This window comes from Dermacentor variabilis, chromosome 5 (genome assembly GCF_050947875.1).
Source record: "Dermacentor variabilis isolate Ectoservices chromosome 5, ASM5094787v1, whole genome shotgun sequence".
Taxonomy (NCBI): Eukaryota; Metazoa; Arthropoda; class Arachnida; order Ixodida; family Ixodidae; genus Dermacentor; species Dermacentor variabilis.
The window spans coordinates 25,001,930-25,028,132 of NC_134572.1; the positions used below are offsets into that span (position 1 = coordinate 25,001,930).

A 26,203-nucleotide genomic window follows, 5' to 3' on the forward strand; every position below is an offset into this window, starting at 1 on the left:
ATGTACTATGTACGTTTGTTCATGCACCACGGACGGACAGACGATCTTACAAGAGTGAGGAGTGCAATAACAGCGAAGTCGAGCAAAAAAGCAGGAGCGTACTTACCGCTGACTTCTGTGAGAAGTATATACGAGCCTCGTCGGTTCTATTTTGAGTTACAGAGTTGTGGGCAGTTTTATACTGTCAAACAAAGCGTCTCAGCTGTTCAATAACCTCAATCCGTCGGCCTCGGATCCATACCATCCTGCATGCATTCACAACTGCGGTTTTTATATTTGCTTAGGTCATGTCGGCTATTCCGTGAGAAACCACGTATACCAGCCGGCGTGAATGCATAATGTGCCTAATTATTCGGCCACAACATTATCCTGAGCAGAAACCACATTTGCCTGGCAAACGGACCAGACGAACTTCGCGCTAAGTTTCCGTTGATGTACGCCTGCGCCAGATGGCGCGACAAAACTTTTCGTTTACTTTAAAAAAAATTTGAATACAAAATAGTGTTTACGTCATAAATTATTTTACATAATTTTACGGCTTATGATTTTTTTACAATACAAATACTTCTAATTTGCACTTCAATCTGCAAAAAAAAGTCAAGTGTCTGATCTTTCGTAATCTTCCGTTAGGTGGTGAAAGTGAAGGGCGAATTTGCATGGAATTTGCCCGTGAGTTTGTCACATGGTTTGTGAGCTGCGGTCAGCTGTATGTCACGTGCTTCTGTTTGTGGGACAATTAAATGCCCACCACTGCGCTCCTCAGACCATTATGTGTTAGAAGCCGTGGCGTGCGCTTTCTGGCCATTATGACTAGCCAGACTACACACAACGTTTTTGTGTACGGAACCCTGAAAACAGGCGAGCCCAACAACTCCGTTATAAATGACTCCAAGAACGGGAAGGCCATTCTGATCGGTACAGCGGTGACCGTTAAGAAGTGGCCGCTTGTCATAGCGTCGTCATATAATATACCCTATCTGCTGCACTGCGAAGGAAAGGGACATGTAAGTTACTGTGCCGGTTCTGTGTTATCATCTCCTCCGCTTTGCTCGCAATATGAGCGGTAAAGCGTATGTTCAAAATCCGTACTCACGATCGAGTCTCATTATATCATTTCATTGACTGTTGGCTCATTTGATAATTAGTTAACTGGAATTATGCTCCTAGTCTCCCTTTATTCTTCTCACAATATGCTGCCTTTTAGCTGGCAGCTGTATGTGTGCGTTTAATATCTCTCGGAGCTAGAAGCTATAGGTTCCGGATCACGATGGGGATCGAATTTCTCGATGGCGATTGGCTCCCTCCCACAACTTCTACCGGTGTCACACGACCACTTTCGATCGCGATCAAGCCAGATCCGGATCCGGATCAAAATTCTCGACCGCGATTGGCTCCCTCGCGCAGCTTGCGCATATAAACCAATCGCGACCGAGAAATTCGATCCGGATCGGGCTCGATCGCGATCGAAAGTGCGCCATGTGGCACCCGTATTCCGTAATGGAGCCAATCGAAATCGAGAATTTTGATCCTGATCTGGGGGGGGGGGGGGGGGGGGGGCTGATTGAAAGTGCCCCATGTGGCACCAATATTCCGTAATGGAGCCAATCGAAATCGAAAATCTTGATCCTGATCTGGGGGGCTTGATCGAAAGTGCCACATGTGGCACCCATATTCCGTAATGGAGCCAATCGAAATCGAGAATTTTGATCCTGATCTGGGGCTTGATCGAAAGTGCCCCGCGTGAATGGGCATCAGATTCTCGCCTAGTCGCGATCTTGTTTTATTTTTGCCTTTGGGACACTCGCGCATCAATTCCAAAGTAAGCGTTAGACAATTTTGTCTTGAAGTGTGCAAGAGCTGACTCTGTTCCAGTATTAATTATCAATAGCCTCCATGTCCGTTCCTGCCTGTGAGTCAGCGCCCATTGAAGCTGGTCGAACGATGCACAGCTGTAGTTTTGATAAAGGGAAAATCAGACATCCACCCGTTCGTAGCAATTGCTACAAAGGAAAGCTGTAGTTTTGCTGCTGCTGACATTGCACTCTTTCCCGCATACCAACATACGACGCCAAGTGCTCAGAACGACTAAACCCCCCCCCCCCCGCCATATATATATATATATATATATATATATATATATATATATATATATATATATATATATATATATATATATATATATCGTATGCAAAGAGGAATTCTTCAGGCTACCTTTCAAACGTAAAGAAATTGAGTGGTGCTACAAGGTAAACGGAACATACAAATATACATTACATACATACATACATACATACATACATACATACATACATACATACATACATACATACATACATACATACATACATACTTTTTTTTTTCAGTTACTGTTCACTGACTTTAAGCCAGGAATGGAAATGAGCTCCAAACAGCTGTGTGAATGTTGACGGCACCTCAAAATTGTGCTCATTTTTTTTCGTACAGACAAAAGCTAGGCCACAGCAGTACATTTTAGCTACAGCCAGCAAAAATTCCAAAGTTTAGCTTGGTTTGCATCAGCATGATGCTTTTAGCTTTAGTAGCATTATAGGCAAGGAAACATTGTAATCAATCTTAGTAGTTCCAATTGCACAGGAGATGAGAATCTGTAAGAGTAGTGATGTGTTCAAGACATAGCCTAAATATCCGTTGTTCTTGTTCAATTACTTGCATGTGCACACTTTGTGTGCAAAAAGTCAGGGCCACAGGTGGTGTGATTTTTTTTTTCTTCACTGCCTTGCAATATGAAATGAAGTGCTTCAACTGACCTGCGCTTGTTCAACGAATTTAATCCATTGAGACAATTTCAGGTTATAGAGACCTGTGCTAGAAGAAGTTCTAGTTTTTTTGCTGATGTCATGGTCTCTAGACTTTTGCTTGCGACTTTACATCTACAGACTTGTTTTGACTCCATCAGGTGTAATCTTGATTGCCTCTGCATGTACTGCACAGATTTTGTGACACTTGTATGGTTGCTGAAGTTCTGCTTGTGAATTGCATTTTATGCTACATCCAGCACACCCAAACAGCATGCGATGGCATCATCAATGCCAATTCAAAACAAAGGCTTCTACCATAGATCTCCAATGACACCTGGCGTTTGTCTACTGAGCTCAATGCCTCTTTCTTTAAGTTTCCTCATCATTCATTCTCTGCCGCCCTTCACTACATTTTACTTTTGTTGGTTTGCACTCTGTTATTATAATGTTGGTTACCTGCTCTGAGCAGTACGTCACCTATTCTACTCCACGTCTTATGTTTAATCACAGCTATTGATATTGATCATTGATCATTATTGATCAGCTATTGATTGACCATATTTGACTCTTAGTCCATACTGCCCTCATTTTATCTTTTAATATTGTGACAATGATTTTTCTTTGTTTCTCAGTGCACGTCCTTTTGATAGCTTTCAGTTCTTTTTAAAGTCCGAGTCTTAATCCTGTATATTATTATATCAGCAAAATCTATGGATGTGCATGTGACGTGCACAACATTTACACATTGCTTTGTGCTTTCTTGTTTTACCTTCCTGCTAGAGTATAACGGGTGAGCTGTACAGTGTAGACGACAAAATGCTGGCAACGCTGGATGACTTTGAGTCTCATCCCAAGTACTATGTTCGGTCTGAAGAAGACATTGAACTTCTTACACGCCAACTGAATGACGAGAAGACAAAAAAGAAGCTCAAGGCATGGATTTACTTCCTGAAGGACTACCGAGAAGAGCTGTTGCAGAGGCCTTACCTAGCCAGCTATTCATCCAAGGGAGACCATGGACTTGAGTATGTGCCCAGGTACTTAAGACAAGCCAAGGATCCCAAAAATTTGCACAGACAGGAGGTTCTTCTCAAAGGGGCAATTTCATTCGATAAGCAGGTGGGTTGACTAGGGGTATAGCGCTTGCCAGACTACGTAGTTTAAGATATCCGATTCTGGCTTCCAGGCATGGTTTAGCATACCTCTAGCTGGCTTAAAGGAAAATACGACACATTTTTTAAATCGTAGAAATACTTAAATAAATATGTTGGTCTCGATATGCTACACTGGCGTCATAGGCATTATCATGCTGTGACAACACAGAGCAAAATTTACTGACATCATGTAGCAGTGAGGCTAGGTATGATAATTAAAATTTTCAGGTGTGGCAGCCACACTGATCACTGCAATGAAGCAAGTTAATACATCATGATGTCACGAATAATTCACGTCCTTGGTACCCAAATCAAAACAGGTTCATAGACACTAGTACGTCAGACCCTGTTACTTTAAAGATGTGCATCTGACACAAATATACCTTCATTGCATCCAATATTTGTCATAACCGTGTGTGTGTATATATATATACATATATATACTCACAATCATATTGGTGCAAAATATTTTAGATTTACTGCTTTATATGTGTGTTCATTGTGTTGAGTTTCAACTGCGTTAAATTATTTAGGGTGCTTTGACTGTAGTTCTCCGACAGTTTAGAGGGTTTCGACTTTCATTTAACACGAAAAGGATGAGTAAAAAATGTCACATCAGTACTAAGTTAGCTGGCGTGTTAGATTCTTACTAAAAGCAGCATGCAGGAACAGACATTAACAAAACGAACAAAACACATGCGTCATTTGCTCTTATCTGTGTTTATTCTTGTGCACTGCTGTGTCATTGTTGAACCACTACGCTAGCAGTTTATGTTAAGTGGGCTTAGCAGTTGCTTGGCTATTTCTTTTCACAAAGATTATGAGTAAAACATGCTGATATATAGTAAGTACAGAGACGTGGGCGAGTTGGTTCAAGTCCATGGTGTAAAAATTATTACACCATGATACCAGAAATTTACACCATGATATAGCAAGTTACAATTCCTTGTATATATGAATGTGTGTAATACTCTTTTGCTGTCCATTGAGCTGTAAAGCAGTAAAAATTTATACCATATATTTTTTAACATTTACATATAAAGCATAGGGCATATAGTGCAATTCGGCCTCTTGAAAATTGCAGCAGCTTGTCTGTGCTGCACCGTCCTTCGAAATGTTTACCTGCCAGTGCTCTCAATATCGGGCAAGCACTCAACATTTCAATTTAAGAGTGGTGCTAAAATATATCCCTAACAAATGTTGAACTTTCTTTTGTTGAACTTGCAGTGAGGAGACCAGCTGTACAGATGACATTTACTAATGAGCCACCATGGGAACAAAAATTGTCTTGCCACGCCTGGCGAAATGGCTTGACATGTCAAAACATTTTTCTTTATTGTTATAACCTCCGTGCATATGTTGAAGGCTACTGTATCTTTACTAAAAAATATATATTTTGCAATGTTAAGGGTCTTGTTGAGCAATTTTCACTAAAGGATGCACTGGCAACAAAGTGGACTGCAACACACAAAGAAATACTGTTGGTATTGACTAGGGGTGTGCAAATATTTAAAACTTTAAATATGAATTGAATAGTCTTTGCTATTCAATTCATATTCAATCTGAAGATTAACTATCCAAAGTTCTCAAATATTTGTTTCGTTCTAATACTATAACGGACAACAGCAGGTGTATAGAGAGAAAGGCTCATGCAAATGAAGACTCTTACAAATCATTCTGCTACAGAACTGTGGTTGTTGCACAGACAAACCAGTTCTTGAGCAAATGCCTGGAGATCACTTCTGCACATATAGTCATTAAATAACGATACCTTGTCTTAGGCAGGCTACGAATTTGTTTTTATTTACAAAAGCAATTTATTGGCCAATATCACCTTGTTCTCATTCGTTTCTAATCATGTGCGGTTCTGTAGTATTACACTTAGCTCCTTTAACAAGCACTACACTCTGCTACATGCATATGGTGATGTGCTGTTTCCGTTTCATTACTGCCACTGGCATGGTGCACCAGAGACAATCACTTTACTGACTTACAAGCTTCTCACTTGTCATGGCATTCAGTTGTCAACGATATATTAGATCTATAAAATTATGAAAATAAGACTTTTTGCCAAACGAACTCTGAGGGAGCTGTTATATTTCAGTTACTTTAAAACATGGAAATATTCAATTCGATATTCGAAGGTCGTTTTATTCTAATATTTGAATGTAATTTTACTGGATTCAAGATTCTGCTGTTCAGTCACCCCTGGTATTGGCATAACTTTTGAATGAGCCAAACTAAGTAGAGAAACAATGTGAACCTCAAAATATCCACTATACAGTAAAGAAGTATAACACACTGCACATTAAAACAGAGGGTACCACATAATCACATGCACACAGAAAGCTGAAGCTAGCAGTTTACAGGGCAGAAAGAAAAAGTAAAGCAACAATTACATTTACTCTTCAAGCATCCTTTGAATTTATACAAAGCACAAGGATCAGATTTTGCATGGCAAAATCTGGGAAGCTCTTCTTAAAAGGGCCCCTCACCAAGTCTGGCCTTTTTGAGCTGACAAGAGCAGTGCATACAATGCGCACTAACGATAGTGTCTGCTAAGTGTTACATCGCTATGCACCACGGAAAGAGCTGAAATTTCAAACCAAACGCCGTTTGCCCTTATCCTCACGGGCGCCGAACTCCAAGCCGAAGGGATGATGTAAACTGTGACGTTTCTCATAACTTCGAGACTTATTCAAGGCAACATCTATCTTGTATAATCTGTTGGTTCAATAGACGAATTGATGTTTAGAGAAATAATAAAACACACAAACCGAATGTCTGCATGATTTTGTTTTACTCCACACCGCAGCAAGCAAGGTGTACTTCCGTTTCGTCTGCGTAATTGTCCCCACGTTGTGCAGTCGCGCTCACAGACACCGGAACTATGTCATTTTGTGCCATGTTCCACCTCGCAATCATGCTCTGTGATCTGCTTGTGTCTGCCTCCGTATTCATGTAGCACTTACTTATACCGCTAGTCAGGTGACCTGGTGTGCTGCACAAAACAAGGCAATGCAACAACTCGCGCGCGATGCCCTTAGCGAAAGTGAGCTGTGAGCCATGCCGAAAAAAAAAAAAGCGAGGAGAAAAAAACAAACAAAGAAAATGAAGGTGGGGCCGTGATGCATGCGACACGAGTCTTTCGAGCTCAGGGAAGGAATTTCGCTTGCGGAGGCAATGGAAGTGATACCAGATGAAACTGGCAGGTTATTAAATAATTCTTAAACATCAGTACAACTAAAAATCGCATATCGTGTATGAACCACGATTCTGCTAATATTACTGACCCTCAAGACATAGCTAATGTTTTCAGTGACCATTTTAGTATTGCAGACGATAGTCAGCCTGATTCAACGTTGCTTAGTTTTCCGCGCTGTTCTCATTCATTTTACCTGTTCCTCACAACATCACTGGAAGTATGTAACATTATCAATTCTCTTAAAACAACCGGTCCGGGCCTCGACTTGATACGCCCCTCTAGCATTGAGCTTGTGTCTAACGAAATCTCACCTGCGTTAGCACATATAGCAAATAGACTATTTATAGATGGCATCTTTCCTAATCGCCTCAAGACAGGTAAAATAATCCCAGTATTTAAAAAAGGTGACCATAAGTGCACGAGTAATTATCGTCCTATCTGCATTTTGTCTTTCTTTAGTAAGGTCATCGAAAAACTTATACATAATCGCTTAACTAAATACTTATCCAAATTTAATCTTTTTTTTAACTCCTGATCAATTTGGTTTTCGTGACAATTTTTCAACTGAATTAGCGCTTATTACTTTTACTGAGAGGGTTAAATTAGCCATCGATCAAGGCCTCTTAGTTGGTTCTCTCTTTATTGATTTCACCAAGGCGTTTGATACAATTAACCATCGTATTCTTTTAAGTAAACTTGAATCATATGGCATTTCTGGGTCGCCTTTACAATTACTTCGCAACTACCTAATTGACCGACAATATATAGTCGAATTTAATGGTGTCTTGTCCTCATCAAAAACTGTAAATACAGGTGTCCCTCAGGGATCAATACTTGGGCCACTTTTATTTCTCATATTCATTAATGACTTGCCAGAATTATTAACACATGCGCACTGCCTTCTTTACGCTGATGACACCACTATTTTCGCATCTGATAAAAATTTATTTGCATTGCAGGATAAACTTAACGCTGACCTAATGAATGTTCATTCATGGTGTGTAAATAACAAGCTAACCATTAACCCATCTAAGACAACATTTATGGTATTCCATTCTTTAAAAACTTTGCACATTGACTCTATTGTAGTGTCTCTAAATAATAATGTATTTGCAAGATCCACGTCTACTAAATTTCTTGGTGTAGTACTAGATGAGAACCTAAAGTTCCAGTGCCATATTCAATCACTTATTCAAAAAATCTCATTTGGTATTCACATCATAATAAAAACTCGCTCTTTTTTTCAGCAAACCATTCTCATGTCCTTATATTACGCGTATACACACAGTCATCTCTCATACTGCCTGTCATCTTGGGGTAATACATATACCACACATCTTCATCAGTTAGAAGTTTTGCAAAAGCAGGCATTATGATTAATTGCATTCCAACCGCATACATCTCCCTCTGCTCCAATATTCCGTTCCCTAAATGTTTTACCTTTACGCATGTTATTCAATCATAAGCTGTCGCTACTTATGTTTCATCTTATAAATACCGAGTTTAATATTCCAGGTTTTAGTCGCTCTAGCCTCATAATTTATAACAACACAAGATTTTCAGCACAACTCAATCTTCTCCTTCCAAAAGCAAGAACTAGCTATGGGAAATTTAACGTCGCGTTTTCAGGCACTTCTGTTTGGAATTCTATACCATCTGACATGAAGACATCTACATCATTATCATTCAAGCGTAGAACGAAGGAGCATTTCATGAACACTTTATCTGACGCGTAGCATAATTTAACAAACCTAGAATTAATTAGATCTTGTTCACTTTACCATTACGCAATGTACTTTTCAATTACCGAGTTACTAAATTTTGCCTTAATTGATACTTCTCCTCGTTGTTAGCTTTACGTGCCATTTATCCTCATTTGAATTGTTGCATGTTATTTTTAAAATTTCTTCAATTTTTTTCTTCTTTTTAACTCTGTGAATATACTTGCGATATTGTTAACAGATTTTTTTTCCCTCTCTCTTATCGTTTATTTCCAATGTAGAAATTGTATAATATATGACATGACTCACTGTTTGCCACAATCCTACTATCCCCTTTTCATGTTTTGTTAGGAGGTCCCCCCGATAGTTGTTACTTCGGGACCTCCGAATGTGTGCTTATACCCATCTTGTATTTGATTTTGTCAGAAATAAATATTGATTGATTGATTGATTGATAATTATCGCAAAGTGTCATGCGTCGCTATGAGCGACTTCACCGTATAGACATGTGTGTAGGCGCACTTGCTGTATAAGTCATCCCAGTCTTGGAGTGCGGTGCTGCAAGGAGAAGGGCGAACAGCACTTAGTTAGAAATTTCAGCTCTCTCCGCAGCACATAGCAATGCAATTCTTAGCATACACGATCATGAGTGCACATTGTATGCGCTGCACTTGTCAGCTCAACATGGCCAGACCTGGTAAGGGGCGCTTTAAGACATGTAGGTTTTTACAGTACCAGGTGTGCGGTACACTAAAACAGTCTATTATGCTACATGCTTGGTCTTTCACCTCACACCTACATGCAAATGATGTAAACAGATGCAAGGTAGCAATTAAGGCAAGCCAGTGTTTATAGCTACTTGGACCGTAGTCATGACAAAATGCAGGCAAGCACCAATAACAAAGACTATAGAGTTGCACAGAACATAGTAGATGTGTTGATAATGCACAAGTCAGTAGGGGATAACTTTGGGTGAGTTGATTTTGCAATGTGATAAACAAGCATGTATTAAAGGTAGAGTAGAAAGAGCCACTAAATGAGTTCAGGCTGATATTGCTGGAAAGATCCGTTTGCTTTTGTTGCAGAAATTGATTTTATTGGGAAATAAAATGAAGCCCAAACTTCCAGTTCTCAATTTTCCAATACAGTCACAATGCTGATATCAGTGCAACATCATGATTTCTTTCCATCTTTGAGTATTCTGGCTGTTTTCTTGCTGGAAAGTCTCCACAAGTTCCATGCAAAGACTTTGCTTGCTTTTGACCTCAATTTAATTATACTTTACCTATTGATAAATATTACTGTACTGAACACATTGTTTAAATTGATGTTTTCACTAGGAGATGGTGCTGGAATTTAGCATCACAGCAACCATTAAAAAATTTTTTTGCTTTCTCTTCTGGTCTGCAAATCCTCTGTTCATCTTAAGTTTGGCTTATTAGGTACATTCGAGAGCGTTAAGGAAAAGCAGCGAGGTTAACCAGATGCACGTCTGATTTGCTACCTTGCTTGGGGAAAGAGGATAAAGTCGTGAAAATAGAGAAAGAAGGGGAGAGCACTAATTGCATGCACGTGTGAGGGTGCACACCAAGCCTACAAACGGTCGCAGAGACCTGTCAACTTCGAGTACTGTAGCAACACACTCATTGCCTTCTGCACCAGCAACGCTCATGGCCGCGGTCCAAGCGTCTTGGCTTCTGAAAACGGTCTCGAGTCCAGCCGGTTTAATGCTGTCTGGAGAGGCTGGCAGCGGATGCCATAAGGTGAACAAAAGCACTGGACGTGTTGAGTAGTTTCTTTGGTCCCACAGGAGTCACAGGTAGGTGTGTCAGCCATTCCAATGTGAAGCAAGTAAGCTTTCGTGGATGCTACCCAGATCCTACCTGAGGTGGCATAACAGTGCTACCTCGGAGTGGAAAATTTGTGATGGCAGTTGCAGCATTAAAGGAGCAAGCTTATCTCGGTGGTACTTCGAACAACTAGGAGACAACCAAGAAGAGTGCGTGATAGTCCAAGCCAGGAAACAAAGTTCCTATGCAGCATCAGTTTTTGACAGCAATATCGGAACCACTTGAATTCCTTCGTGGGTGGAACGGGCTGCCTCTCTGAAATGTAGTCTAACAATATATCCTAACTTAATTTTTCAATTTACTGTTCTTTTCTAAGTTAATGTGTCCAAAGAAACACTCCTAGTTAACATGAGGAGTGACCTATTGCCAACCAAATTTTCTGTGCACTTGTGAATGAGTCTGGCTAGACAAGCTGTAAGGAAGAAATGCACTGAACTGTGTTGCTTGCCCGATGCTAACCACTGCTACTTACGCACATCAAAAATGTTCAAAATGCAAGCAAGCCAACACACCATGTTGATGTCTTTCTTATTTTTACACTGTGTAGTATTTATTTACAATTCTGTTGTTATGGCTTCCACAGCTTGAGATGACCATCTTCACTGTATGTTGCAATGAGGTTCTGGTGAGGGTGATGACAGACACCAATGACGTCTTTTTCGTGAACCTGCAAGGGAATAAAATTATAATTGGTGAACAGCAATGAGACAAAAGCAAGGTTACTGACACATGGGACTATATGAGAGAAGAGAAAGAGCCAAGCTACCCTCCAATTCTCTGCAGTTGTTTGTTTACAATGTGTAGCAGAAAATTGATGTTTCCAACCTGTGACTTATCTAAATGACCTGCTCGCGGTTATGAACAGTTCTTTTCTTTATCTTAAGCAATAACATTATTATGTGCCCAGTGGTGCTACGCTTTAGTGCAACTTATCTCTGCTTCTTCAGTCAGGACGTTGCCACGTAGGGGTACAACTTGTTTTTGTCTGTGGTAAAAAGAAAACCAGTTTAAATTAAACGTAAATGGGCGCACCTTCTCCAAATTAAATTGCCATGTCTTATGCTAGGCTGTAGAAGTATAAGCTAACAGTGAACAGTTGAGTGAGTTGAGTGATGGGTAGAATGTCTAGTATAAAGGGCAGCTCCTAAAAAACAACTTCCAGCAAGCAGTTTTTGAATTCGCCTTGCGTGAACAGAGTTGTCAGTGAACAAATTCTGCCACTGCCACACTCCTGGCCTTCCCAATACTCAGTCACACTGCTCCTGAAGCCATCCCACCGTGCCTGCAAGGAACAATGTCAGCCATATGCCAGCCATCAATCAATGTGCTGGGCTTTGACCTTGACATCACTTGGCACAACCCTCCCTTGTACCACCCAATTTTGGAAGCCACAGCACTAGTCAGTGGCACTATTCTGAGCCTCCAGATGGCACTACAGCCCTTCTTCACTTCTGCTTCTGTCAGAGGGACTGCTTAGTTGCAATAGCTGATGAAATTTAGCCATTGGCCAACCTGTTTCAATGTTTGTAGAACATGCACAATAAGTCGGGAAGGTGAAGAAAGGGCTCATATGTTAACGAAATGGTAGGCATTGCAGGTTCCAGTATGTAGTAAAATATGGTTGAAAACTCCTGAATAGTACAGTAAAAACTTATTGCAAACATTTTGCCCCACAAACACTTTACATGCATGAACAGTATACACACAAACACACTATACAGTAAGAGATAGAGAAAAATGTCTACAGCAATATTTATAGTTGCTCATATGTTGTCCCCAAAACAAGTTTCATGCACTGGAAGTATATTGAGGCGTGCATTCTATGCAGACGACAACGAAGATAGGGACATTAACGAACTTTGTCTAGTGGGTCTGTGAGATTCGACGAGGACGAAGAAGACGTGTCTCTGGCCTGTTTCTTTTTGAACAAGTTGTCCTGCTGTTCTTGAAGAATGTCTCCCTGTCTACTATCCGTGTTGTACTGCGACACTGGTGGAGGTGTGAGGTACTGACCATGCCTGATGCTCCGGAGTCCTTCTGGGAGTCGTTGTTCATCTAGCCCGGACGCAATATCACCAGTTACAACATTCATGCATCGCTTTTGTCGTCGACTGCTAGGCCTTGCCCCGCAGTTCTCCCCCCCTTCAACCACCTCTCTCCAGGAGCTCCACACATCTCGCAATAGCCGAAACCAGCCCGCCGCAAGCACCCCAAAGCAGCCGGTTTTCCAGTCCACAACAAGTAACCGGTCTGCATCCTCTGGTTCGCTATCGTGGTGCAGTCTTTGAAGACATTGAAGACTGGCTTGACAAGTATGAACTTGTCGCACAGATTAATCTGGACTGAGCAGCAAAAGCTCTCCCATGTCTATTTTGCCCTTGACGACAGTGGCCGTACTTGGTACAAGAACCGCGAAGCTAACCTAACAACATGCAATGACTTCCGTCAGAAAATCATGGACACTTTTGCAAGTGCCGACCAACGTGACCGCACCCAGCAGATAATGGAGCTACGGGTACAACAACCTAATGAGTCGGTCACAGTGTTCGCCGAGGACATGGCCCGCCTCTTTCGTAGAGCCGACCCGAACATGACTGAAGAAAGTTGCGCTACCTCATGCCAGGTGTAAAAGAGCAGCTGTTCGCGGGGCTTGTGCAGAATCCAACAGTCACCGTCATTGACTTTATCAAAGGCTACGGCTATTGAGCAGTCCCTTCATCAGAGATGCAGGCAGTACGATCAACTGTCCACCAGCACCACAATCAATGCCGCCGCAGTGACTGGCAAGTGCCAGAACCCCTTGTGTGAATTGATCAGAGAACTCGTCAGAGAGGAAATTCAAAAGCCGATGTTCAAGATCACCAGCGTCCCATGACTTACGTAGCTGCTCTCCGATGGCCACCACCCGTTACAACCGCACTGCCGTATCACCAGGCTCCGACAGTCGCCACTGCAAGAGGACGCTTCGAGGCGCACATCCATTGTACCGCTACAGTCATACCACCAGCCGCCGTTCGGCGCACCTTGGTCAACGCCGCAAAACGACACTACAGGACGGCTGCAATTTCGGAGAACCGACGCATGGCGCACCGTCGATAGACTGGGCCACTCTGTTTTCACTGGGGAGGCACTGGCCATATTTGGCGTCATTGCTGGCATCGCGGCACATCATTTCAACCTTTTCGTCCGTGCTCCTATGGTCGATGTGCAAATGACGACTCCATGCTATGCCGCGACGAAACTGATTTTCAGGGACCTCCAATAGCACACCCGAATGACGAATCCGTGCCGCATGGTCAGTCCGATTTCGGCCTTTGGTCGCGCTCTCCAACCCCTCCACGTCAGATGCCTTCCCCTACTGGACATACTTTTGCTGACCTCCGAGGACGAAGGTCGCCAAGCCCACGCCGGGGAAGTTGAAGGCGGCGACCTCTGGGGGTAAGGTTGCAGGCTGTTAGATACAGGACCTTTTCCTGAGCCTCCTTCGAGTTCACTAGACCACATCAAATAGCGTCACACCTAATTAAGGAGTGCAGAAGCACATCTACCACGTTCCCGAGGCGCGGCACGTCCAAACAAGTTGGTGTCCCCCACCTCGTGCGCCGCATGTGGAGCTATTGTCCCACTGCCTGACTTTTCCTGAAAGTGTAGCGGAAGCCTGGCATGGTTCCAGGTAACGTGGGTCTCGAGCAACGCTGCTTTGCAGCTCTGAAAGGTCACTCGAAGACAACCTGTCTCCCCCCATCCGCCTATTGTGACGGCGCTTGCAAGCCGCGAGGCAACGACGGCTGCAATGCACCGTGAAGCCCTGGGAGCAATCCCCCCCCCCGTCTGCCTTTGTGACGGCAGTTGCAGACCAGGAAGGCAATACCGCAGACAAGTAGTCCCTCGGACAATTGGAGCCCAAGGAGCGACCCTCTGCGCCGGGTGTGACTTACATTCGCACGGGCGCCTACCATTGGCCGAAAATGATGCCACCTGAGCGGGCTCGCCGATTGGCCGAAGGGGACATGACTTCGAGACACCGAAGGGGTTAAAAGCCAGATACCGGGAGCAGCAGAGAGCATTCCTTTATTCATCTCTTTCGAGCTTCTTGCCATGGGCCGCAGCGTCCGAGTTGCTGCCGGCCCGTAATGACTTTATGACTGTTAATTTCTGTGTACTCTCACTGTAAATAATGTAAATAAACCTCCAGTTTTCATCTCAAAGTCCTCCTCAACCTCGGCCAACTCCAGCACCCAACGGCAAGGTCCAAAATCTGGGGGACAGCAAGTGGGATTGTTCTCCAGGTCCAACAAGGCCCACCACAAGACAATAAAAAGCCCCCAACACTCGCTGCAGAACGCTGTGAAGCCGATAAACACCGAAGAAATTGTGAGCGCCGACATTAACGTTTTGATGGACGGACAGCCGGTGACAGCTTTAGTCGACACTGGTGCCAGCTTCTCTATAATGAGTCAGGAACTCGTCCTCCGCCTGAAGAAAGTAACGACGCCATGGACAGGAGCTCGCATAAGGACAGCAGGCGGGCAATTAATGATACCTACTGGAAGATGTACTGCTAGAATTAGCATCTGGGATTCTTCTTTTGTGGCCGCTTTTATCGTTCTTCCTGTGTGCTGTAAAGATTTGATTATTGGAATGGATTTCCTGAAAGAATATGGCGCCGTAATTAACATCCCGGACAGCACGGTGACGTTTTCCAAGAGCCCTGGTTTAGTCCATTGCTTATCGCTGCATCGTGAGCCTTATAGCACGTGAAAAAAAAAAGAAGGACGAAAGGTACAAAGAAAAAAAGACAAGGATGAATGGCATATGCAAGCCGCCAGCAGCTTCGAAGCGGGTGAAGAGTAGGCCTCATTTGAAAAGAGAATGTTTAAGAAATATGTGACTCAGCTTGTGAGCTTCACGCGCCACGCATGACTGCAAAATTTAGATGAGATTTAAGCGTATATGCTATCCACGGACTGCATTTTTTCACTAAGCCCGAGGGGTGGTTCAGGAGCCCTTAACTTTAGGTCCACTCTCTTATATCCATTGACTGCGTCACTGAAAACAGTGCTTCCCCCCTATTTGACTCAATGGTAGTGCACAGGTGAATGCAGAGTACAGTGCTCAAAAACTGCTAATAGCTACGCAGAGGTGTGTTGTTTTAATTTTAAGAACAGTTCCAAGCTGTGCACTGCTACTGCCCTGAAAACCTCTAGCCCATCAACCAGTTCGCTTACCGTAAGTGTCCGGTCAAGTGTGCCGGAGACTGTGGAAAAGCAGTACAGAACGTGGTCCTCGCCAACACAGTAGATCCATTCTCCCCTTGGTGACAGAGTGCAACAGACAAAGTCGCCGCCTTCCCTTTTTCCGCTGGAGAAACTTCGCACAATCTGCACAGAACAACCACACGACCAAAGCCATTTGCAGGCAAATCATGGTAAATAAGAAATTTGGACCTGTATTCGCAAAATTTCTCTTACATTAGTGCCAGCTGCAATTGGCCATTGCCACAGCAGTTATGCCAATAGTCACACCAATCACTATCATAAATGGTAAGCCCCAAAAGCCAGTGTCTGAGAGTGTTTATATGTAAGGAGTTTTGTGAATACAGTCAACAGCCATTACAACAGACTGTGATAATCCAGTGCAAAGGGTCTGTTATATCCGTAGCCCGTTCCATTGAAAATTCTGGCCGTGGCATGTTGTGAAACGGTGAAATTACGCATATACTGCTGTCTAACCCGTAAGCGATCGTTGGAACGATAAAAAGATCGAAAAAAAAATAATAAATCAATAACCATAGATATAAACAGGGTTATACGGTAATTGTACAACCAAGCACCAAGGCAGATCCTGTCCTCCATTTTCCGGATGCTGGTTGCTGACAAATAACAGTGTCCCCATACTGCAGCATATGTACAACTGCACAACGGCAATATTAACGGCCAGCACAATGGGAGCTGGCCAGCCCGAGCGCGTCACTGTCATCGATGACAGAAAAATTGGCTACAGTTTGTTCTTCACACAAGACGCCAGTAGTGTAAAATGCCAGTAGTGTAAAACCGATGTCTTAATTTGATCTTTCTCGGCAAGCAACGAACACTGTCAAATCAGTAGCACGAGTGAGAGCCACGGTACGAGGCAAGTTCAACTTGAAACCGCGTCTGGCTGCCGCTGCACTGCATGCGAGGCAGCTCAATTGCATTACGCACCTCGCAATTTGGATGCCGCAAACAGCAGCATAACTTCATTTTTGTGCAAATTGATACAGTGAGAAATAAAGTGTTTCTAATACAGTACATTTTACAACGATCGGCAGTTGTCTTTGAAGTGCCATATGCTAAAACATCACTTCGAAACTCCTTAGGCTTAACGGCACCCTCGGCACTTGCTCAGCATTGAGCTGACAGCAGTGGTCCGCTTGCGCAGTCGACACTAGGGCTTAAGGTCACCCATCAGTGCAGGGAGGGCCCTCAAAGGGCGGCGACCAGTATAGTGTGCAGTGAAGATGGTTGATGGGAGTTTATTTGTAACACATCAGCATTCAAGGTGTGCCCAAGTTCGATGTTAAGAGAAAGCTTTAGAGTGGGGCAAACTCCGCTGCCGTCTGTTCAAATACAGTAGACTTCTGTTAATTTGATCTCGACTGAAGATCCCGGCCGGTGTCCATGCGTTTGTTTCTATGGGCCCAAACTTTTGTTATTTCGACCCTAAAATTGACCTTCCACAGATAATTTGAACCTGACCACTCAGTGCACACATTTTTGACCCTTATGGTAACTCCAATAAGGTGCGCTTAGGGGACAATGAATGCACTGAACACGTCATCTCCCATCAAAAACGCCTATTTTCAGCCTGCGCTAGGTAGATTTTCAAGCAATAACCATATCTCACACTGTCTCATTGGGCTAAAAATTGCCTGCACGGCACAATCGGATGTGAAACCATTGCAGAAACTGGCCGCCAATTTGCAACACATATTAGACCTTTGCCCATTTCCTTGTTAAAAATTAGGGTGTGCTGTAGATTTATACTTTTGACAGATAGAAAGCGGGCACGCATTTGATTTGGGGTATGCTAGGATTGGGCAAATACTGCCAAATGAATCAGCCGTGCACTTCACTGTTTTTTCTGCACCTTGTTTAATTTGACCCACCGAATAATTCAATTAATTTTGTCGGTCCCATCAGGGTCGTATTAATGGAAGTCGACTGCACATGCAAAATGCAGAAATTCTTTGAAAGGACAACCCCTCAACTGACCTGAATGTATTTTAGTGACTATAGAAAGCAGAATTTTGATTTAGGACCAGGAATCATTTTGCAGAAATTGCCAAAAACTGGTAAGCTTAACAAAAAAAAAAAAGAACAGAGGCACAAAGTTAACAAATCCATAACTCTGCACCAAAAACAGATATAGTTCTGAAAACTCCATGCGTTAGAGCATCTAAAGCAAATGAATCTGATATATGAATCCGCAGCTTATGTGAATTTGTTACAGTGTTCACAAGGATTTTGCAGAATTCCTATTCACATAATAATGGCATGTTTCAGAGTACTTTACAGTATGCAGTTTTGATCCCTTTAGATGTGCTAGTAGGTGCAGTTTACAATATTGTGATTTGAAATTTTGCAAGTTTTAACAATCTTTATTAAATAATTGATGGCCTAGATAAATATATCACTTCCTACAGTCACTAGATTTTAACATTTTCTTTTAAGTAAAACAAAGCTCATCAAATTCGGTACAGTGAATTGCAAGAAAAATTATTTCAGAGTGTCTACCAAGTTGGCATTTCCAAATTCCCTGAGTTTTCCAGGTTTTCCCTGAGTGCCTTTGCAAAATTCCCGGAGTGATGCAGAGCTATGTTTTATGTCAAGAGGGGCTGAAACCATATCGCCCGATGCTGTTACTCTCTAGTACGCATACGAAAAAATGTTTTTTTTTTTAACCGACTTAGTCCAATTTGAATACTAAGGAGTAGTGTTTATGTTATTCAACAAGAGAAGAGAAGGGAGGGGTTAGGAAAATGCACAGCAAATAAAATATCTTTGAAAAAATTTGCAAATCAAGTCGAACATTCTCAAATATGAATAAAAAGGAGATGCATACAGAAGCAAATATTTTCAAATATGAGCTATTTCTATCAACTGATAGCAAGCTCAGTGGTATGAGGCCCGAATGTTGCCACAATTGAGATTCTCAACAGCTCGTAAGTCAGCTTCAACTGTCCCGACATACTCTCAGCCTGCGCACGACGCCTCAGTGTTGTGTTTCACTGCTTTAAAGAAGTTATTTGGTTTGGATGAGGGACACCTGCATCTCGGCATCAGCCAACGCTTTGTTTTTTTTAGCTCAAGCTCCTTCAAAACGGCGGCAGCACGCTTCCTTTCCCGTTCATTCTATATTCATAGGTCCTTTCTGTTCTTCTCTTTCCACCACTCGTTCACCCACGGACCATTTGAAACATCTTCTTGGTCAGTTGCACAGTCCACGTCCAATTTTTCAAGATCCCTAGGGGCTGCGAAAACATCAGAAAAATCGGCCAATTGGAAAAAATAAATGCATGCCATTTACTGCCCTTAAGGGCTCAAACTGCCACAGGCACATTCGAAAATGCTATGAGGCATGCCGGTACACGTATTAGGCATATCGGTGCTCGTACTGTGGCAGGAAATACCGGGTGTACGCGTGTGTAATTAAGGAATACACACTGCGTCCCATGGCAATAGCCCCTTCCCATGCTTCTTATGCTTCACTGCAATACTTTTGCGTATGCTTCACCAAGTAACATTTGTGTACGGAGGCGAAGCTGACTATCGGGAACCGGCATTATGCAACGCACCGTGCTTTCCAAGCTTCTAAGCCAATCGCGAGGACCACAATGGCGGAGTCCGTGCCATTGCTTACAGCAGCGAATTATTTCAATAAAAAACACGGCATCCAACGGCAAGAAGCCTCATAGCGAACGTCGAAGCAACTAGGCCTAGCGTTGCCGCCGTGTTGGCTACGGCTGCCAGCGGATTGGCGTGCGATAGCGCCGGTTCGAGGCGGCGAGGTAATCAAAATGGCAGCGGTGGTGGCTTTGATTAATGCCGTTTCGGACCTGCGGTCACGGCAAAACCTCCGGGAAATCGGACGGCGAAGAGCTCTTACGTCCGAAATTTCAGACGTTCTGATACATTGACTCTATGGGGCACGTGGTTTTCCCAGTTTTCCTGGTTGGTAGACATTCTGTTATTTATTCCTTCCTAGGTGTATGGGAAGAAATAAATAGTAAAGGACTAAAGAGACTCTGAGCTATAGCTTTCTGTTCAAGGTGCCCTGAACTACTACTTATTGAGCCAGAAATGCATTTGAAGTTAAATTGGAGTATTTCAGAATAATTTGCTGCAAAAGGTACTTAAATGCGTTCAGAATAAGAGGAATTATTGGCAATCAAAGGTTGCCTATGACCCCCTTCGTGGTGCTCCTGCTCCTTCTTCAATGCCTTGCACAGGAGAGGCTACGGCAGAGCGGGGCATACCCATGACTCTCTGCCTACTGACCATCACTGTGGCGCGCAGTTCAAACTTGATCTTGGACGTTCACACAGATGCGACTACTTCAGATGGCACCTCCGACGTGCCATACAAGGTTGTTCTCAGCAAGCCGCAGTGCGCTCAGCGAGCAGACTGCAGTTGCATGTAGCAACCGTAGCACACGCATAGAACTTGCTTCGTGCATGACAGGGCTCGAGTGCGCGCTCGTGCTCACATGATCCTGCCTGACCGTGCTATGTGGTGTGGACTGGTTTTGGCCTGCACCAGCTTGACAGGACAGATAGTAGCCACATTGAACTTGCGCATTTTGAAAGGCTGTCAACAGCTGAATACGGAGCAAAGTCTGCCAAGGCGTTTAGCCAGGAGTAAGCGCATGCTGGCAAGTATGCGTATGGTCTGTCCTTGAGGTTCGCGTGGCTCAAGGCTACTTGAATGTTAAAAGGTAATAGAACTTAGCAAGACCCGACAACTACCCCACCAAAGTGCAGTATGGCCAAAGTTTAGTTTCTATGCGGGTGGCCGAGCGTGAGCAGACTATAGTCGGCTTCTTCTGGGAGTACATAACATTATTGAAATTTGAAAGCAGATTATCGCTCACTTCAGTCTGTTTACTAAACTGCATCAATAAATACACACAGTAACGGTAGGAAGAAGTGCACTGATTCAAACACCCTTCTTGACTGATGTTAGCTGTTGGCCAATAGCAGCGGCATGCAGGAATATGCTATATGACGAAATGTAGCGCCCGAAAAGAGTGAGAAGAAGGCTTCTGTTGAAAAGGGAGCATTTGAGAAAAAGGCCACTTCACGCTCTACTTGCAAACTCTACGCTCCATGCACGAGTGCAAAAGTTAGGCTGACATGTTCACAGCAGCCTATGCTATCTGCGGACTGCGTTTTTCCACCAAGCTCAAGGAGTGGTTCAGGACTCCTTTAGGGGGACACTGCTGTTGAAACAATGCTGGTTGTTTCTTTTATAAGTATTGAGAAGACTTTCCACTCTTGTTAAGATTTTTGTGCTGGTTTCAAATATGCTGATAGTTTTGCTGTTTGTCAATTAGTTCCAAAGATAATAAACATTTCACTTCCATTGTTTCAGGCTACAATAAAAAATAAATGGCACAATAAAAATTATTTCTAAGGCTTGGTTAGATAGCATAAAGAGTAAGGAATGGATTATAGCAAGCACAATTTTTTGTCTCGCCATTCATAAATATTTTCCCGCCCATTGAATATTGCAGTAGAACGGCAAGTTAGGCTAGTTGGTGAAAGTTCATCTTGTAATAAGGGGGTTACTGCACTATAAACACACGGACAACAGAAGTAGAAGTGGACAGGATGCACACATCCTGTCCACTTCTACTTTGTGGAAAGAAACCTCATGTGACCTATATGAGGGACCTTTCTACAAAAAGGATTTCAGTTCTATGTGTTCCAGATGCTCAAATATTGAGATCTCCATACTGCACAGAGCCAAAAATTTGTTTTGAGGAAAGTACAAGAACGAACCAGCACACATTGTAATAAAAATTAACAAATGTTCCATATGCATATTGCAAAGATATGTGCCTAAAACAGCTAAAAATATAGTCCAGTTGCCTGTTGATGTCCAAATGCTTATCTAATCAAGTTTGACGATCATGAAGCACGTCCCATCAATAGGCTGTCGACTACGCCACTGCCATAATAAAAACAATCTGACTTCCACTTTGTTGCTACCGTTAATGCAAATTCCCAGATTTTTATTTATTCATTTATTTATTCAGCAGCAATCTTCTTTCAATGTGCATTGGAAGGCAGTAGCATAACACCGTTGCGGAATACGTGCCAGCTGGCTGCTTCGCATGCTGGCAGACGTGCTAGGCCCAACACCATTGTCGGCAGCCATTCACTGTAGCAGCTTGATCGCCTACAATGCATTGTGCTGAAGTGCAACGTCACTTAAGATAGCCAATCATCGCTTCTGTTTCTTAGCGAACCTGTTACACAAATGGAACTTTCACACTCAGCCAGGCATTGTTGCACGCATATTAGTGGCCATACATGTTTTTAAGGTGGTGTCTCAGCACGTCGGTGGCACGCAGGCTAGCTCACCTAGTAGATGACGCCAGCCAGCTCCACCAATCAAGTTGCGCAGTCTTGTCACGTGCGCTCAAGCAGCCAATATGAAAGAAATAGTATGCTTTTCTTCTTATTTATTCTGCAGAGACCAATGGACGAAACAGAGCAGTGCTGGCACGAAAACGAAGGAAGGAAGGCCACTCTCATGTGACCTAGATGGCCACAACACTGAGCATGGAACGGCATCAGCGCGTCAAGGAAGAAAGGCCATTTTTGTGTTAATTTTATCTCATATTTAACCAAAACTCAACATACAAGTTATTATTACGACTAAAATACCGAGTCCAGATACGAGAAATTTGGCAGACAGGTGGATAATTTATAGCTGCAAATTTCGGAAATAGCACTTCCAAAAAAAATTTTTTTTTTTTTGCAAGATTTTTCTGTCTCCAATGCGGGTCCCACCTTAAAGGGACTGACAGCCGATTTTCGTGGTACCCATTTTCTTTAGTGCAATGGAATGCTTACCAGTCAGCGTGTCTAATCCTGAAGTTTTAAGGTGGAAAACGCTGTGAAACATTTCTTAATGAGAATCTTTTTATTTGCAGTGAGGTTGTAGTTGTTCACTGGAAGCATGCTGAAAATAGTGATATGTAAGTGCGATAGCGTTTATATGCTAGCATTAGCAGGAGGCAGACAACAAGAGCGGCTGAACTGTGAGAAAGTATTATTTTATTTATCAAGCTGACGCTCCTGCAATTCATGTTTTCTGAAGTGGTAAATTATTTCTGCAATAATAGCTATGTGTTTTGGTGGTTTCCTGTTTGACTGCTATGGTCATTAACCAGTCAACATTGTTTTTTAGCTAAACCAAGCTCAGTTCTCAAAAACGAAATGACGCTTTTACACGTGATATGCAGTTCAGTATGTTGCCGTAGCCACGCATGAGCTAATATTGTAATGCTGACATTTATGGTGCAACTAATCGATTTCATTTTGTATTTCACAGGGATACCACACAACTCTGGGTACTTACGCTACGCTTATGCACTAACTCGCACCTGTACAACAGCTTCTATGCCGGCATGCATTGTGGGATGCGTGGATGCATTGTGGGGCACATGGACTTTCTTTACTTCGTAATATGCATATAGTAATGTGCAAGTAGCTAATAATATATGCACTGAAATTTTAAGCAATAAGTATGCTGTACTTAATAACAGCCGACTTACAGTAATCTCATATACAACATCCAGAGTACTTAAGATTTCACCACCAGGCCGCGTCACTTACTAGTTTTTGAGACGTTCTTTGCCAATTTAAAATTATAATTCCTACTTAAATTGTGAACAGCGTGCTCGATTCTCTCACTATAAATCATGGCCATTTCATTTCAATCAACGTCTCACAACACATTCTGAACAGTTGTCAGTCCCTATGCATACTGCTCGACATCACTGCAAGCTAGTGCTACTGCCCTGGTCATGGATTCACAGCTGTGATAATTTAGTTTGCACACAAGAGAACTCTATTTTCTCTCTGCAATGGACTCCGGTGATGGCCAGTCTTCTGTATGCATAGCTGTTCCTATATTAATTTATAATTATCTTTCACATTGTATCTTGTTCAACCTCAGATCATTTAAACTAACGTCCATGGTCTCTGGGAGCTCAAATTATTGCAAGTTGTCAAAGCACATCATTTTTTCCTCATGACAAAAAAATATGCTGCAGGAGAACAGAAAACTTAAGCAATACAGCCAGTGGCAGCTTTCTGTTCCTATGAGGTCGTAAAGAATGGCATGAATTTGCAAAAGTGTGAGCAAGTCTTGATTATTATATATTCTCTGTTATGGGTAGAGGAGAAAGTGCTTGGTTGTACGCTCTAATTGTTCCATATCACTGACCATGTTCAGAGCTATATTGGATACAAGGTAAGAGCAAGTTAGCAAAGTGGCAAAAGAGAACAAGGCTAACCTAAGGCAAATGTGGCAATTCAATCCTGAGCAAGATTTCAGCAGTGAGAAGTTAGAGGTTGAGATGGAAGGAACTGGTCAAGAATGTTCGCTTCACAAATACGATATGCATGTCCAAAGAACTACTAGCCGAAAGCTGTTTCAGCACCACATTGTGTTAGGGTACACTTTCACAGCACAATGCCTTTGGTCATCACATCTCACATGCTGCCATAAGCACAATAGGGACTTTATCTTACCTGTCCCTGCATGTTCATAATGGAGACTGTGTTTGAACGGTTGCAGACGACAAAGTGCTCAGGATTTTTGGGTAGAGCATGGATTGAGTTCACAGTGATGTCACTGCCCATTGCACCAGCCATGCCACCAGCTGCACCAAGGGACTTGAAGGTGCTCAAGCACTCCGTGCTCTTGACACTCCACAGTTTGACCGTGCCATCCGAGCTGGCACTGAGCAAGTGATGGCTTTCAGGTGTGAAGATGACGTCGTTCACAAATGAGGTGTGGCCACGGAACTCCTTTAGCAGTTTCCCAGACTTTAGGCCGTGGATCCTGTGAGTATGCAAGCAAAAAAACCCAATCTAAACACTTATTGATTGATTGATTGATTGATTGGATTTCACATACAAAAAAGAGATAAAGGTATTTATTAATCAACAGAAAGGCCGAGTGGCTGGCTTGATCTATAACTTGCTCTGGCCTGCCGCTCTGCAATGGGGAAATGGACTTGGGAAGGAAAGGAGTCATGAGCAGGGAGTCTACCAAGTTGACATTTTTAAATTCCCCGAGTGACGCAGAACTATATCTTATGTCAAGACAGGCTGAAACCACGTCGCTTGATGCTGTCACTCTCTAAGCATATGAAAAAGATTTAAAAAAAAAAAGACTTAATTCAGTTTGAATACTGAGGAGTACTGTTTTATTCAAAAAGAGGATAGAAAGGAGAGATTAGTAAAATGCACAGCAAATAAAATGTCTTCGAAAAAAGTGGCAAATCGAGTCAGACATCCTCAAATACGAATAAAAAGGAGTGCATACAGAAGCAAATATTTCCGAATATGAGCTATTTCTATCAACTGATAGCAAGCTCAGTGGTATGAGGCCCGAACTTTGTCATGATTAAGATTCTCTCCCAACAGCTCGCAAGTCAACCTCAACTGTCCTGACATACTCTCAGCACGCATACGACGCCTCAGTGTTGTGTTTAACTGCTTTAAATAGTTTATTTTGGTTTGGATGAGGGACACCTGCATCTCGGCATCAGCTAACACTTTTTTTCTTTTTAGCTCAAGCTCCTTCAAAACGGTGGCAGCATGCTTCCTTTCCTGTTCATTCCTCAATATGTAGGTTCTTTCTGTTCTTGTCCTCCTTCCGCCACTTGTTCACCCCAACGGACCATTTGAAGCATCTTCTTGGCCAGTTGCACAGACGAAGTCCGATTTTTCGAACTCCCTAGAGGCTGAAAAACGTCCAAAAAATCAGCCAGCTGGAAAAAATAAATGCACGTCATTTATTGCCCTTAAGTAGCTCAAACCGCCACAGGCGCATTCGAAAATGCTCTGAAGGCCTGTCGGTACACGTATTAGGCATATCGGTGCTCGTACTGTAACAGGTGATACCGAATGCACGCGTGTATAAATAAAGAACACATACTGTGTCCCATGGCAATAGCCCCTTCCCACTCTTGTTATGCTTCACTGTGATACATTTTCGTATGCTTCACCAAGTAACATTTCTGTAAAGAGGCGACGCTGACTTTCAGGAACTGGCATTATGCAACGCACCGTGCTTTCCAAGCTTCTAAGCCAATCGTGCGGGCCACAAAGGTGCAGTTGGTACCGTTGCTAACAGCAGCGAATTCTTTCAATGAAAAACACAGCACCCAACTGCAAGGAGCTAACAGTGAACGTCGAAGCAGCTGGGTCTAG

At 42.9% G+C, this 26,203-nt stretch overlaps 2 protein-coding genes across 5 annotated transcripts in view; one reads left to right on the forward strand and one right to left on the reverse strand.

Annotated features, from left to right (window-relative positions):
* Nucleotides 1–639: 639 nt before the first annotated feature.
* On the forward strand, nt 640–24,594 carry LOC142582360 (gamma-glutamylaminecyclotransferase-like). Of its 4 annotated transcripts, none has more exons than XM_075691984.1 (3): nt 640–1,004; nt 3,558–3,814; nt 22,446–24,594. In XM_075691984.1, the coding sequence occupies exons 1-3, from the start codon at nt 741–743 to the stop codon at nt 22,597–22,599; spliced, it is 675 nt and encodes a 224-aa protein (XP_075548099.1). In that variant the 5' UTR covers nt 640–740; the 3' UTR covers nt 22,600–24,594. The 4 variants fall into 4 exon arrangements, with proteins under 4 accessions (XP_075548099.1, XP_075548100.1, XP_075548103.1 ...); XM_075691985.1 differs by having other exon boundaries at nt 642–1,004; nt 3,558–3,896; XM_075691988.1 differs by lacking the exon at nt 22,446–24,594 and adding an exon at nt 5,159–5,339 and having other exon boundaries at nt 644–1,004.
* Smu1 (Smu1 spliceosomal factor) overlaps nt 11,222–26,203 on the reverse strand; it is a 36,105-nt gene continuing 21,123 nt past the window's right edge. Inside the window, exons 8-10 of the mRNA XM_075691983.1 lie at nt 24,515–24,827; nt 15,936–16,088; nt 11,222–11,374 (exon numbers count right to left, since the gene is read on the reverse strand). Of these exons, the coding sequence (XP_075548098.1) occupies nt 11,276–11,374; nt 15,936–16,088; nt 24,515–24,827 (565 nt within the window). The 3' untranslated portion in view covers nt 11,222–11,275. The remainder of the gene's footprint in view (nt 11,375–15,935; nt 16,089–24,514; nt 24,828–26,203) is intronic.

What these genes read in the sequence shown, in the direction of transcription:
- LOC142582360 (XM_075691984.1), top strand. Translation starts at nt 741, where the DNA reads ATGCCCACCACTGCGCTCCTCAGACCATTATGTGTTAGAAGCCGTGGC. An exon ending in ACTGCGAAGGAAAGGGACAT is followed by an intron (nt 1,005 to 3,557) that starts GTAAGTTACTGT and finishes CCTTCCTGCTAG; the next exon opens with AGTATAACGGGTGAGCTGTA. An exon ending in GGACTTGAGTATGTGCCCAG is followed by an intron (nt 3,815 to 22,445) that starts GTACTTAAGACA and finishes TTTATTCTGCAG; the next exon opens with AGACCAATGGACGAAACAGA.